This window comes from Tauraco erythrolophus, chromosome 17 (genome assembly GCF_009769465.1).
Source record: "Tauraco erythrolophus isolate bTauEry1 chromosome 17, bTauEry1.pri, whole genome shotgun sequence".
Taxonomy (NCBI): domain Eukaryota; kingdom Metazoa; phylum Chordata; class Aves; order Musophagiformes; family Musophagidae; genus Tauraco; species Tauraco erythrolophus.
In genome coordinates this window covers 3,588,235-3,604,188 of record NC_141481.1, presented here as the reverse complement: position 1 = coordinate 3,604,188, position 15,954 = coordinate 3,588,235, and the positions used below count along the sequence as shown (strand labels likewise).

The window sequence follows — 15,954 nt, the reverse complement described above, 5'->3', positions numbered from 1 at the left end:
CTGATCTCACTCCAGATATACAACAGATACTCCAGTATAACACTCTTCATTCATCATGAAAGTATACAGCAATGCAGAAGAAGAAAAAAGATTGTGATTTATGCAGTGATCACTGTGATTTACATTATGAAATAATGGGCAGCAATTAACTGAGACACTGTTGTTTGTTTCTTCAGTAAGACATCACCACAAGAAAGGCTGTGAATCTCTTGCTTTCCTGTTGACAAGTTTGGCTTCTCTTGTCATCAGTGCAGGAGAGTAGAGTACAGGCAGAGAGAAGTATCTTCTTCCCTGTGATCATTCATTTTCTTACAATAACTGGTAGTTTCTACGTGTTTCTGTGCTGTAGAGAAACAGATAGCTAGTGGGAGTTCTTTTCCATCAGAGAGAAATGTTTACATGATTTTCTTAGCTGAAAATATGTATTATATGTATCATCTTAGCTGAAATATGTATTTTTTTATCCCGTTAGGCTCGATTTTTTTTTTTCTCTTTTTCCCAGTGTAACTCCGCTAAGTTCAGTGCAATTGGTTTTAATTAGTATTAAATGTAGGACAGGCAGGTGTGCTAAATTTCTGTGTTAAGCTGTGCATTGTGGCAAGCTTTGATTTCTACAGACGCTTTGCTATATATGTTGTGAAATATTAACAGGAAAGACAAGATTTGGATGCTGTGCTAACTCATAACATTCAAGGAGCTGCTGATATTGGCATTCCTATGAGGGTGTTAGTCGATGTGGTATCAGAAAAAAACAGCGACTCCTATAAAAGACTTATTCACTTCTGTGTGAACAACAAGCAAGTAAGTGTCTCCTCTCTATTAGTAAGATGTGAAATGGAGGTTAAAGTGAGCTAATTGATTTGGTAAGTACTGTTTTTCCATTTGAAATAGCTGTGCAGGAGACCCTTATAGAAATGCTCTGCAGGGACTGGTGTGGTTTTAAAGGCCTTAATTAACTGAAGGCAGTGTCTTTCAGCCACTCCTGTGCAGTCCCTTCCAGCAACAAGTCTGACATCAGCAATGATCTATGACTCGCATTTCCAAACTATATCAAACCTTTCTTATTCAGTGTCTTCACTTGGTGCAGCATATTCCCTATCACAGTACAATGTTGTGACATCAAAAAATTAGACAGTTCTTCACCATAAATGTCTCATAGTTTTCAAAATTTTACTCTGATGTATAATTAGTACTATAATTACAGTTAATCAGAGCAGTCTCAGTATCAGAGATGTGCCACAGTTAACTCTTGTCATGTTTTATTTGAACTGAACAGATTATAGAAGAACTGAGCTTTGTCCAGAAGTTGGATGTTATGTCTCTTAACTACAAACTTACTCATAACATAGAGGCACTGAAGACTTTGCAAATAGAAGACAGGATTGAGTTGCAGGTAAATGACCAGACAACGACAGGGGAGACATGAATCCAACTTGGAATCACGCCATGATGGAAGCAGTAGCTGTAGAAGTCAGATGGCAAAGACAAAGAAAAAGGGTGTAGATGTGACTGCATTTGCTATTTAGATGAAATTTTTGTCTCTCTGTCAAGGAGGGTAGAATTTTACTTATTCAGTTGTTAGCTTTGGCATCTTTATCATCTTTTCTATTCTGTTATGCCATCTCGCATAAGATCATAGCACAGATTTCAAAATTGCTTCATAATACTGCTTCACTTAAAAGTCAAGATTTGTACAGGAGAAAAAGCTTATTGCTACAAAACATAGCCCAAGTGGAGCAAACCACAGCCACAAACAATCTACCTAATGTCATGAATACGAGTGGGAAAGAGTGTTCTCAACAATTTAAAACACAATCTAACCTTCAGTAAAGTATCCTTCTGAATTAAGGTGTCTGTGTTGTCGCACCACCTCAGCTTTCATTCTCATTCATAATTATTTCTAGACCCAGTGCTGCTCTTTACCCATACTCTACTTAAGCTGGGCTGTCCTTACCTTTAATTCAGTTACCAGAGAGAGCAGCAGTGTCTTCTGTCCTTCAATATGTAATTTGAAGTATGGTGGAGTGCTCATCAAGAAGGTGCATTGCAGGGTGTGGGAACTGTAATTTTTTTGTGCAAAATGAATGGTCTGAAATGTTTGAAGTCGGTACCTCTGCATACAAGGACTATCTTGGAAAGAGCTGGGAGAAGATGGGGCAGAGAAGTGTGGTGGTGGTAAAATGAAAATGTCACCCTGTAATGAACAGGTAACAAATCAGTCAGTTTCTTGCCATGCCATTGTACTCCTGAGTTCTCCAACCCATCAGAAGTGAAAGGAAGTTGGGAAAGGTGCTGGCTGTCTAGGTGGAGCGTGGAGATGGAAAAGCACATTTTTGCTTATGCTCCTGATGGAGTAAGATCTTCCTGAATTTGAATATTGTCCCAATATACATGGGTCATACTGCGTGCTTCTGTTTTAAAGATGTTTATGTTTTCTTTTTCTCCCTGCTCCTTCTCTGTCCTGCTCTCTTTCTCTCTGTCTTGTCTTAAAGTTCGGGGCAGAGGGGAGTCCAGAAGCTCAGTTTGTTCTCGATGGGTTGGGAGAATAGCTTACTGGGCTGGCACTTTTCATAGGAGTGAGAGGTTGGAGGTTGGCTCCCAATGTGTGACCAGCCCAAGCCACAGCTGAACTTGCAGCATGCGCTGCATGAGGAGGGCAGTGCATTTTAGCTCACATGCCTACTCTGTCTGACGTGTCTGCAGAGGTGAATACTGGTACAATTTCACGGTTTACATTCCAAATGGTATTCTTCTCTCAGACCGATTACCTAGCGTATTTTTTTATCTGATATACGTAAGTCTTATGGAGTTAAGGCATGGCCATACTGGAGAATACATGTTAAAATGTTGAATTTAAAAACAAAAGGGACATCTATAACTATGTTATGTTATAAAATTACACAAGATTAATTTTTTGACACATCTTTGAGATGATGCTGCCTGAAGAAAGAAACCTGACTAACAGGAGCTTTGCCTTTTACAAAGCTGCCTTTTCACAGTTTACTTTTGTTGCACACAGACTATCTTGAACCTGAGAGTGATCAAGAGCTTTAGTATGAAAGTGCATTATGGTGCTCACCTAATGGTTCTTGAAGGACAAATCCAGGAATTTGAAATAAGTACCAATATAAGTGGGAATTTCCATCATACTTGGCCATGGCTCATACAAGCCAGAGTCCCATCATCGTTACAGGTAGTTGTTTGGGTTTGTTTTTTTTTATTAAAATTATTGTCCTTTATTACAATGTAATAGCCCATGGCTTGAATGAAAACTACTGTTTTGTAAGGGAAGCTGAAATTTTCTGATATATAAAAAATATGGATGGCTAAAACCTGAACTATTGAAATAGAAAATTTTGTTTTGACTGCTTTCTGGACCAGATTATTCCATTCTGATCAGTGTTATATAGCGAATATTTTTGATATTGTAATTCTACAGGAGAATAGTTTCAGCATGTTACATCGGGAATTGGAATATTGCTCCTATGTTCTTTAATGGGAATTTTATACTTAAAGAGGTAGTTCTTCAAGTACTGTTTTCAGGGAAGTATTGGAGCACATAGTATCTGGTAAATATTGGCAGTATGCATGGATCAAGGATCCTTTCTATAAAGGGGGTCATGTTTTTGTGGAATAAAAGAGAACCTAATAAGAATTTGACATAAATCAATGAGGCTGGCGTGGTTTGAAATTCATTCAATTGAATGGACTTCATACTAGAAAGTCATAGATGACTAATGAAAGGCTGAGATTTTTTTGTTAATGGATAGATTTTTGACGTAAGGATAGACTAGAGAGAACTTACTTTCACTTCCATTTGTCTTCTGTTTTAAAATTAAATAGGATTTAAATGTTGTTTCAAGAACTTATATCTACATGTCATTTTTTAGATAGATGTGGTTTTTCAAGGGAGAAACACTTCTCAAGAAAGATACATCCACATTGCAGCTGGAGAAACATCAATCACATACATAATAAACTCCTATTATGTTGGTCACCAAGTGGATATCTTTTGCCAAAGTGTACACAGTAGTGAGGCACTACAGGCATCTGGCTACCCTAAGGCAATCAACCTGATTCTCCGTTTACAGAAATCAGGTAGGTACCTGTCCTTCCTTGCAGCTTTCCTGTTATATAATAGCTCTTTGAGGATGTTTCAGCAATTCTTTCAACAGCTACACACTGACTAAGATTTGCTGGTAGTACCTAAAAAGGAGCATTTTCTTGAATGTAAGTAAAATTGTAATTCTTGAACTGTATCCGTTATTGACTACATTATATCTGGTTTTTTAATTCCAGGAAAGATATGTGGTACAACACCTGGTAAAACCAGTGATCCCCAAGATACTTGGCTGCATAAAATAAGAAACTGTCTTTTCTAATATCACACACAGAACTTTGTTATAGAGCACAAAAAATGTGAATTCCAGTGTAGTTTGAAGTGAGTTCTGAAAATAATTATAAATGGCTTTTGTTGTTCGATCTGCGGAGGGGAGATGGACCCATCCTGAATAAGCCAGTCGATCCTTAAAACTTGTGCTGATGTAAATCCTATCTGCATATCCCTCAGCTGCTGATTTACATTGCGGTCAGGTCCCTTCAGTGCCCACATGAGAGTATATTTGTGTTGAAAAAAACTGCAACAACTGTGAGAGCACCGAAGAGTGGGAATTACTGAGGTTAGCAGGCACCGAATCAATACTAATGTCAGTGACAGTGTCTCCTTTTGCCCATTCTGAAAAAAACAACAGGACAACAGGTGCCTCTCAGAACGGCCACCAGAGTGGTGTCTGTACGACTGCATATATGTCTGTGATTTTGTCTTTTCCGTAAAGAGTTTTAGGGTTTTACATATCTTACCTTATTTTCATATCTTGGCAGTCTGTATTTTCTTTTTCAAATGTGAAAAGCTGGTAGGAAAGTGAGGGAGAGATCTGTTGTTTGAGCAGTGTTGGTCTGCTGTAGCTGGAACTGAGGGAGTCACTAGAGGTCGAAACAGCTTAGAGCTCTTCTCTAGAAGTGGCTACTAACTGCCAGGTACTACCGTTGGCTGTGTAAGCCAGTCAGCTCTAGCTGCAAAACACATTACTGAGGGGACTGACTTGTCACTTAACGCTTCTGCGTTGGTATGCAAGCTCTGTTTACTCAAGACTTGGTATATTCAAAGACATCCAAAAAACTCTGCACTCTTCCAACCGTAGGCTGAAGCTCTTGACATCCTTAATGACTTTGTAATGATTAATGTCTTAACTCAAAAGCTGGCTGGATTGATTTTATGCAGGCAGTACTGAAATTCCTAGAAAATGAACCTATCAAAAAGGCATTATTTTGTTCTTACCATTTAGAAAACAAAGTCAAGACTACCTGTGAGATCCAATATGACGACAAAGATATAACTGTGACTGTGGATGTTGGCACAGACTTTCAACTCTATGGTATATTTGAATTCATGGCAGAGGTGAAGCATTCAATATCACTTCTCCATCATCTGGGACTTCCCTTCTTTCTTAAGGTAATAAACCATAGATCTTTTGTTGTGCTTTGATTAGATCTGAGTTACACTAGCATGAATCCAGAGCACTTCCAGTGGCCTCAGTGAAATTACTCCAGGTTTCTACAAATGCAGATGAGAGGTGACTTGGGCCAGTTTATCTGAATCCTTATTTAACTTAAGTACAGAGCTAATGGTCTATTTCCAAAGAAATTCAACAGATTCCTGAAATCCCTGATTTCAGGATTAACCATTTCAGAAAGGCACTCATTTATCGTCACTTCCTAGCCGATACAGCTTACTAAAGTAGAAAGGACTTTTGGTAGAAAATAGCTGTCCTTCATACCTGGAGAATTCCTTGGCTTGGTTAAACCGTTTGTGGCATAGTTACCTAAAATATTTCAGTGGCGAATAAACAGAAATAGACTTGTATTCCAAACTGCTTGATAGGATCAACAAAAGCAGTACCTGTTCATCCCTTGGGAGAAAGAAGTATTAGTTGAAATGTCTCCTTCCCTTTTGGAGGGTAGTACATGGAACAGCACATGCAAGTCATCCATCACCTTCTCTTCAAATAAGAGGATATGTAGCTAGAAGATTAAAAGTAGAATTTTCTGAAATAACGTTAGATCAATATTAAACCTGCATATTGTCAGTGTTTCAAGTGAATATTTAATGCCAACATTTAATTAAAAGGTATCAGATATATCCTCTGCTTCTTCTACCTTAATCTTTAGTGAAATGTCTTTTTATTCTCCAAATGTTTGAGTGAAAAAAAAAAAGGAAACAGATGCTAATTCTTTTGGTGCCTTATTCATTCATAAGGTATGAGTGTAATCATGGGACTTCAGAAATTGCTGTTCCCACAGAACATGCAAACACAACATGTGTTGATATTTAAGTGTGGGAGATGGTGCTCATCTTCCCCGGAGGGATTCTTTAGCAGTTTCAGGATAAAGCTGTAGAGGAGCCAGCAGCTGTGGGAGGAGGAAAATACCCTGGAGTAAAAGATTCATGGAGCTCCATCTGTTTCATCGAAAAAAGGAGTTTCTTTACAGTATATGAAAAAGAACAGTGGAGAAGACATAAACAAGAACCAGTGGTTCTAGACTTAAGCCAAAAAAGGGAACATTGAAAGTAAGGCTAATATTGGTCAATAGTGCCAGTGAGTAGCTATGGAAACATACGGGAAAAAAAAGGAAGACATCTCTTGATGCTTTTGGTTTAGGTCCAGAAAGCATCTAGAAGGCCTGTCTGGAAGATAAACTTCAGTCAAGGTGATGGTTTTTAGTCAGTCAAGAGATTGTGCTCAGTTTAGGTGAAACACTGAGTAGAAGCTATGGCGTGTGATTTGTTTGGGTTTTTTTCTTCCCACAGATGACAATTCAAGAAATCCTGACTGAAAATGAAATCGAAGGAGCTCTGAGGCTGACTTATGAAGAAAACACAAACTTCTCCTTTACCATCAGTGGGAAAAGAGACCAGCAAGGGTAAAAGGGTCATTCTGAACTCTGTAAACATGTCATTAAGCCTCTGTGATTCCATGGGAAAAGTTATGGTTTTAGTCACCAAAGCACTGGTGAAACGGATAACAAATCTTTGATGCAAAGTGCATAGTCACACCAAACAGTCTGTGTACCTCAGGAAGTTTATAAAGGGCTGCAGAGAGATTCTCCTCCTCGCAGCTTGGGGCATGCTTGTCTTTTTGCCTACCCCACAGCATTGAAGTAGCAGACAATGAAATAATCTAGACAACTCTAGGTCTGAGCCAGACAAGTACTTAAAAATATACCTTAATTTAATATAATTGTTTAAAACTTATTAAATCATTTTGGCACAATTGAACCTTGTGAAATTATGGAGACTCACTCAGTTTTCTAAGTTGATATCAGTATGGCCATATCTGCTCTGCTAATTTATCTATTTTTTTCTGTCTTCTACAATTTTTCAAAGTTCTTTAAAGAAATTCAGAATGAATAGAATAATTTTTTACTTTGAAAGTGTCTGATAATCAGTGTCTAAATAGAAATACTTGGTATAGCATATAAACAAAACTCTAGGCTTTTGAAGATGCTTAAAAGGTGTAGTATTTAAAGCCTTGAGGTATTTTAGATATTTCTTAAGTTTCTAGCAAAAGACATTTGCACTGAAAAGTCTTGTAAGTTCTGTTAAACTCTCTAATAATTGTAAATTCTAAGTCTGGAAACCAGGACAATGCTTGCAAAGTCAGATTCAAAATACCTGTCTCATTTTTAAAAAGCTGATGCATTTACTAGGGCTGGTAGATTACTAGCCAAAGTAATCTCTGATCCAGTGGGTCACATTCTGTCCTTGGGATGCATGCACAGATTTTTCACTGAGGTCAGAAATGGCACTGCTCTTTGGCCTCCTTTGCCTTTGTATGAATGCATCAAAAACTGAGCTGGGTAAGTGTTCAATGGAAGGTGCTGCAATTTGTAACTCTAAAAGCTGTGGCAGACTCAGAGATTACTCAGATGAACTTATGCTGTCAGTGAGAGTGGACTTTCTGAAATATTGTTCAACAAAAGTACGTTTTTTCCCTTTAGTGAAGAGTTGTGTATAAAAGCACTCCAGACTCATCCCTTCTTTCTACAGTACTTGCCCAGTGCAGCAGAACTGTCTTCTAAGGTAACTATCTGTCACATTCATCCCTACAAATTCGACTTGTCTTCTATTTTAGGAGTCAAGCTGCATTATTTCTAGTACTAGTATCTTTTCCTTGTTGTGAGAATGTTCATGTTTTCAAAGACGATAGCAATCCCAGCCTGCTGGAGAGGATTTATTCCATTTGACTCTGCCTCTGTGCATCTGCATTAATTATGTCTTTTGGTAGACTCCTCTCAGGAATGTTTTTAATTATTCTGGCTATTAAGAAAAGAGAGACTGGGCAGAAGACAGTTCTGGATATTGGCTGTTTGCAGTGCAGAAATACATAGCAGCAAGAATAAGCAAGGAAGATGAATGGGGTTATTTGTCAGTCAAATGCAGTAGAGTTACTCCTGCTCACATAAAAACTGTGTGTTACTACGTTTATGCTGTTTTCTAGCTGCGCCTTCTAGAACGTGAACGTAAGGGGAAATCAGATCTCTCGTAGGTCCTGAGGACCATAATGTAACGTACTGTGCAAAGAATGTGAGCACATCACAATATTTAAGTTTATTTTCTTTTTTTCTCTCTCTTTCTTTTTTTTTTTTTTAATTTAATGGGAACTTGAAAAGGTAAATTATGATATGAGTGACGCAAAAGGCAAACTCCACCTCAGGATGGAAAAAAGGGATTTCAATGTTACAGCTCAGCTAACTCTCACTGGAACCAGCTGCACTAATGTCATTGAAATAATACAGACAATGTCTCAGGTTGGTATCATCAGCTCCCATGGCAAAGGCAAGCTGTGACTGCCCTGTTTCTAGAGTATGGCATTCAGGATACACTGGCTGCCAAACATTGAAGGTCAAATACAGCTCCAGCTGCTATGAGGTGTTTTGCCCTTGATTTCTCCAGTAGCATGAGCAAACATTCAACTGTAGATTAGTTGAGTGTCCAATGGTATAAACTGTTGTCTGATTTTTGTATTTGTTTGCTCCTATAGATGGAGCACATATATAGGATATATAGGAAGTACGAAAAATATTACAAACTGCTGACCAATTGCCAATTTTTATTATGCAGGTACCACTCGTTATTTCTTTTTCTAAATAAGAAAGAAAAGATGTCACAAAGAGATATTATTGCTTGTGCTATATGCTGGATTTATTCTGTAATAGTGGGGCTCTTGATGTGGTAAGAATTACTCAGTATGATAAAAGAGAGATAGAAAATAAAAACATATAATAAGCAAAGACTATTGTAAAGTGGATACGCAGTTGTTTCTGTATGTTCCATTATATGAGAAGATGACTTACTGTAGAAATGAAGTCAAGTAGAAATGAACAGCCGCTTATAGAGAAGCAGTGGGCTTTAGGGTATCGTACTAGACCTTTTATAAACACATTTCTAAAGCTAAATTCCAGAGGACTTTACAGTATCAAAATTACATGCTTAGGTTTTTAACTTCTCAGAGGACCAGGGATTTAATCTGTTTCCCTTCTTTCATTTTTAGTTTAAAATTCTTCCAAGGCAGCTCGTGTTTATGACGGTTTACCAAAAAGGCAACAGAACGCGGATGCTGAAGCACGTTGCTCTGTGGGATGGCAAGGAAATAAAGGTGACAGGCGCTTACACCGGCCTCTTGCCAAAGCTGCCTGGAGGTCATGACGTTCAGGGTAGGTTTCTCAAGTCTTCTGCCAGTGTCAATAGCAGACTATAAAATAAACTAAACCTCATAAATCCGATTTCCAAATGTATGTTCAAATGATTTCAATCCAGGCCTTCTAAGTTCTTACTTGCTTTAAATTCATGGTAAGTCTGACTGTTGGAAGCTTCCATGTCAGAACATTATTTCTGCTTTGTGGATATGGAATGTAAAGCTTAAATAAACTTTAGCAGTGCCAGGGAAAAGGTTGGCCAGAGTGAAAAGTCATCAACAAATAAAAATGTCTATTGTTATTTTACAACAAATTTCAGAAATGCAGAAATGTTCTGGGTAAACAAAACATTTGGTTTTCTTTTTATGTTTGCTGTATGAATATTTTAAATGTTTAAAGAAAAGCAAAGGAAACGTAGGAACTAGTTTTGGACTAGATACCATTTGTAAACAGAGAAGAGAGTTGAAGCATTGCAGCTACTTTTGTTCTAGCCAAGGTGCTGGGATACTTAGCGGGGAGGTGGCTGGCTGGGGTTCACATCTGCATGTGGTTTCATTCAGAACAGTGATTTGAATGAGAAATTCCAATGTGTGGGACTCTCCTTCTCTTCTTCATGATGGTTCCATTTTGAATAAAATAGTTCCATAGTTCTGTGCCAGTGAATGCTTCATTTTTTTCACAAATACAAACAATTTAGGTGGGAGAGAGGGGAGAATACATGTAGTATGAGCAGTAATACACTCTGCAGTGTAGGTCAGGGACTTGGTTCTGTAATTTTATGACTTAAGGATCCAGTTGGAAAGTACTGTGAAAGAAACATATATGTTTCCTTCCAGCAGGAGTCAGGGTGCTGAGGGAGGAGCTTTATAGGATCTATAGTCTGGCCATGCTGTGAGATTGCCACGTGTGAGGTGTACACCTGGACTTGCTAGCCAGAAATGCTCTGAGCTCCACAAGTGCACGTGAAGCTTCAGGAAGATTCAGCCTCATGCACCCCGTAATCCAGTGATCGGGGTCACTCACTGTGAAGTGGGTACCTAAGTGCAAAGCTCTTGCAGTTGAGAGAAGGAAAGGGTTTTGAGGTGACCCACATCTCAGATGTGTGCTTCAGTCACTGCACTAGAGGTATAAAGAGACACATGCCACATAACACTTTTTATGAATGTTGCCCAAGTTTCCCTTTGAATTCGGAGAGTGAAAACATTGCATTTTAAGTTAATTTTTGTTTATTTTTCAGTTTTCTTCCTTTGTATGTTTTTGCTCCCTCCTGGATATAATATTTTTTTTGTTGTTATTTTATTGTCACCCGTTTCTGAGGCTTTTTTCAGAAACCGTAGTCAATTCTGTTACTCTACTGCACTGAGTACTGCATGGAGCACTGGTCACGCTGGCCACTACCTGGAGGTGCTAAACCCTTGTGTTGAGGCTATGTTATCTGAAAATAGAGAAAATAACTGCACTTACTTGTTTGAAAAGTTGTAAGCTGTTCCAGTATAAGGTCATCTCAGCTTCATAAAGATTACTTTCCTGGCTGTTCTTACTGGAAGTTGCTTTGAGTGTAGCTATCAATCTTTGGTTATTGCAGGTAATTACTGTTTGCTGGTAAACGGAGAACTCCTGTTTTCCATTACATTTCTTCATATTCAGCAGAAGTCAGCACACTAAAGTCATTCTGGCAGTTGGGTAGGTGCACATGTGTGTACAGGCAAGGGCTGTGTTTTCTCTGGGAACCATCTGTTGCCCAGCTACCTGTGGGAGAATATTTCCTATGGTTTTTTCTTTATCAGAAAATGAACAGTCACGATTTGTGGTAGGGAAAACTTGCTTGGTTTTTTTTCCTTGTAGTGGAACTTTTCCATCCTCTCTCCATCCCCTTCCCATGGCACGCCAGGGTCAACTTGTATGTGAAGCATTCGCCACGCAATCACCGGGATGATCTTACTGTCATTTGGAATGAGAAGGACCAGGTACAGCAGCCCACAGTAAATAAGTATAAGTAGAATTACAAGAATATCAAGTGGTTTTTTTTCTTTTTCTTTTTTTAAAAAAAGGCATTAAGCAAGCCATGGATTTCAAGTAGAAGGCAAACAATCTTCGTTCTTGGCTGTATAAAAGGCTATGACTGTGAAAGATGAGCAGCTAATATTCTTGTTGGAAGCATTTTCAAGCCATGCTATTTTTTTTGTTTGCAGTAACCCCACAGGTTGCTGCACAGCCAAAGGCAATGAAATGCTTATGGTTCTGGATAAAGGCCATTCCCAACACTCTCAAAGGCTCTAGGACAGCTTTAAGAGTAGATGGAAAAAACAGCACAAACATCATGTTTAAAGCAGCTTAGTGGGAAATAAAATCTAAGACAAGCAAGTAAGTGTGGGGCTGAAAAGGATGAAAAACCTACCTGTTGCATGGATATGCTGTGCTTGCCCACATACAAACGTGACACAAACCTGTGCTTCGCATTTTCAGCATTACTGAATCGAGGCTCTTTTGTATTTCATCCTTTCGCTCTCTTCTTTATTAGTGAGAATGACACTTTGGCACAAAGTTGGTGTAACATGTAAGCCAGTTTTTATTTTCTAAAGTAAGTCAGCATTAATTTTTTTAAAGTATACATAGTAAAAAAGACAGAATGAGGAGAGCTTTGGTCAAGTTGATTTCCAAATGTGGTTAAATGGGGAAGCTTACTGACTTGCAACTGACCACGCCATCTTTATATACGTGTCTGAAATACAGCACCTTGGCTGAGTATTACAATATTTTCTGAATAAAGGAAAAATAAAAGACAATGTTTAAAATATGTTACCATACAGAAATATAAATGTACCTGCAAAAAGAATTAGAATTTCTAATTTCATTTAAAAGTGCTAAAATTCCAAAATTTACTTTAGAAGTGTAAGATGTATTTTTTTACTACTACTTAAATTACCACAACAATTTAAATGCCACCACTATTTAAATTGCCACAAAAATATTTTGAAGTGGTATATGATAGCTCCTAGCAACATTACAGAATTTAGTTCCTGATTCTGCAAATGTTTTTTCTGGTGCTTCAGCTGTGCAAACTGCATCTAAGCATTCTGCGGCAGTGGAGCCTACAGTGCCTAAAGATGAGACCAAACTTATGCCTCATCAAACTTAAGCATGGTTCATAATTTTAGTAAAATACAGAGAATATGTTTTATTTTCAGCTGTGCTGTATAGGAAATTCAAATAGCAAGAATGTCCTTATTTGAACATGAATTTGCCTCACTTTATTAGGCACATAATTCATCTGAGGAAGAGGAACAGGGAAATCGTACCGGGTGTATGTTTGAGGTCAGTATGCAAGAGGTGTTTTACTTCACAAGTTCCTTTTACATCTGTTGATATGGATCAGGTATCAGTGTCATCTTCTCTGAAGTTTGGAAGGGACCGTATGAACTACAGAGCGACTCTTGCCCACCCATTTAATTACACTTTGAAGCAACTGGAGGTCCATGCCCTGTCAGAAAGAAGAGGCAGAAAGTACAACCAGCAGGTGAGATCATGAGAAAGGGTGCAAAATACAAAGCTGTAATACTGTGTTTACTGTCAGTGAACCTTTCCTCTGAAAGAATTGCAGAACCAGGTATCATCCTGAAAAATGTGAAGAGCACCAAGTGCTACTATGTCCTTGTGTCCAAACCACCAGCCTTGTTTCCTTTCTAAGCATAACTGTTGCTAGCTGACAATATCTTTCTTGCATTTTTAGCATTGACCCATTTTGGAAGTTAAGAAGCCAGAAGTGCACAGGAGCCAGCCTAGCAATGAAAATGAGGCAAATTTTGTCCACAAAGTGATAAACTTCTATTCAAAAAAAAAAAAAAGCCAGAAACCGTCTGATACCCATGCAGATCAAACCTAAATTTTTGGACTCTATAGGAAATACTCCACAAATCATGCTTCAGGATCAAAGACTACAGAATATTTTCTGTCTGAAAATGCACTGTGTGGGCCAGGGCACGCCAGTGGCTGAGGCTGAAGACTTTTTGCTCAATAATAAGCTGCACGCCCTGTGCAGTGCTCTGTTTGTTCCTCTGGAGTCTTTTTGGTACTCGTGGTGGTGCCACAGAGTGCTCTCAGGTTGTTTTCACTAAGCAATAAGTATGTCTCAAGTGTCATTTTCAGAGAAATACATTATCTTGGTAGTGTAATTATTCCACTGGTGTCATTAATTGCTATGCGTGGTAGACCCAGTGTAGCTTCCAGAGAAGACAATGGAAAGAGTTCTGTTGCCTCAGTTGTCACAGTGCCATTTCCCTGTGCGTTTGCCTAAGGCCTCGAGCTTCCAGGCCACTTGGAGTTTAATGGAGTTTTAACATTTTTCTGTAGCACTTTTAATTGTGTTTCTGTTTTTCACCATTGAGTGGAGATTGTTCCGCTGGATCACTCTGCAGGCTCTTCTGCTAGGTCCAGTCTTGTTTCACTGGTCTTCTGGTTTCAGCTGCAGCTGGCAGGGAATGGCGGGCAGCCTGCTGACATCCGACTGACCCTGGAGGACAAATCAAAGGTGAACATCACTGCCTGGGATGGCTGTATGACGTTCTCTTCAGGTCAGGTATGTGTCTTTCAGTCTAAGAAGGGGTGGGTGCAGCTAAATTTCTGGTTTTGAGTCTCACAGAATGATTTTTTTTTTTTTTTTCCTGCACTTGTTACCATATGAAAACCTTTTACTTGAAGTCAACCTTTTCTTTTCATGTCTCAGAGGAAGAAAAATAAAACCTCTGAAGAACTCTGTTTCACGTTGCCAGATGTGTTTGTATTTGAGATGCAGTTTTCCATCAGGACAGAATTGTTAACCCCTTGGGTTTCTTGGTAGAGACTGAAGCAGTCTTTGATGGATGTAGGCCATTCAGGGGTTCTCACAGGGCTGTATTTTTTCCCAGAAAGCATAATGAACGTGTCTTTCAGAAAATTACTTATATGTATTCATTTTTTTCCCCTCTTCTAGCTTCAGAGAGTATTAAGTATGGAACACCTGCATGCATGTGGGTCTGTAGAGCAAAGATCAACATTGTTTAACGAATACCTAGATCTGATCTGGGATGACAAAAAATTCAAACACAATTTAACTTACGAGGTAAGAGAAGGCAGTTGTGTCTGTTAACTCACCATTTTTATGGAAGCTATTCTTAATAGCTGGGAATTTAGTTTTTATGTGTAACTTTAAGTGGATTTTAAGAAAGATTCTGTAGAATATGACTTTCTCTGAAATACCATTATTTCATTTTACCTTTTACATATTTCTCTGCATAGGAAGAAAGCTAAATGTAGCATAATTAAGAAAATGATTTCTTTCAAACTAGAGGCCTCACTTGTGCCCAAAATTTAAAAAAACCGTAGAGTTAATTGTGTAGGATGGGGACCAGTAACTGTGCTGACAAGCCAAACATTGTCAAGTGGAAGTATTACATTAAAACCCTGAAGCTACTGGAGTAAAAAAAGCCAGCATGAGGACAAGATGAGATTGGGAGCTGGGATGAGTGGGCATGGAGGTGTGTCTAAAGTTCTGTTGTCATGTTTTAACTCTATTTTCTTGGTTCGTTGCAGAGAAATCAATTCTTGTATCCTGATAAATTTCAGTTAGATGCTGTTCTGGAAAATATTTTCCTGACCTCATGCACCAACAGAAGATCCTGGGTAAAATGGAAACAAACTACTCATCTTGCCTGGACTATTATATGAGCTTTGAGTTCTGTGACCTTCCAAATGTAAGTCTCACATAAACGCATTGAACTGACTTCACTTTAAATGTAATTACTGGTTTGGAGACTCAGTTTCCCTCAGCTGCAACCTGTCATGAGAATTGCCATACTTCCATAAGGTAATGAACCATAAATAAACAGCATCTTTTGATGGGCTGAGGCAGAAAGGTTGTGTTTGCCACTGTAGTGTATTCTGTAGGTCCTGTTACAGTTGTAAACATTCCCACTTCCTCCATGTTCTTTGTTTCCTATTCCTCTCTCAAAGGTCTTTCAATTTCATGTTTCTGGAGAATATCAAAACAGGTTCATGAGTGATCAAAAAGGAAACTAGAGAGGAATAAAAGTGTAAAAGTTTACTGTTCTTATGGTTGCTTTGCTGGCAGTGATGGATTTTTGAACTCTAGTGTAACCTTGTAGTTGTCATTTATATTTATATTAGACACATAAACCGAAGACCCATCCATGATCTTCTTTA

At 38.5% G+C, this 15,954-nt stretch overlaps 1 protein-coding gene across 1 annotated transcript in view; it reads left to right on the top strand.

The window, feature by feature from the left end:
• Positions 1 to 15,954, top strand: part of APOLTP (apolipoprotein lipid transfer particle homolog) — a 103,439-nt gene that overhangs the window by 71,058 nt on the left and 16,427 nt on the right. The window contains 12 exon segments of the mRNA XM_086622476.1: positions 652 to 801; positions 1,277 to 1,393; positions 3,891 to 4,098; positions 5,259 to 5,458; positions 6,869 to 6,981; positions 8,775 to 8,868; positions 9,612 to 9,774; positions 11,602 to 11,723; positions 13,133 to 13,273; positions 14,219 to 14,332; positions 14,726 to 14,854; positions 15,325 to 15,414. Of these exon segments, the coding sequence (XP_086478602.1) occupies positions 652 to 801; positions 1,277 to 1,393; positions 3,891 to 4,098; positions 5,259 to 5,458; positions 6,869 to 6,981; positions 8,775 to 8,868; positions 9,612 to 9,774; positions 11,602 to 11,723; positions 13,133 to 13,273; positions 14,219 to 14,332; positions 14,726 to 14,854; positions 15,325 to 15,414 (1,641 nt within the window).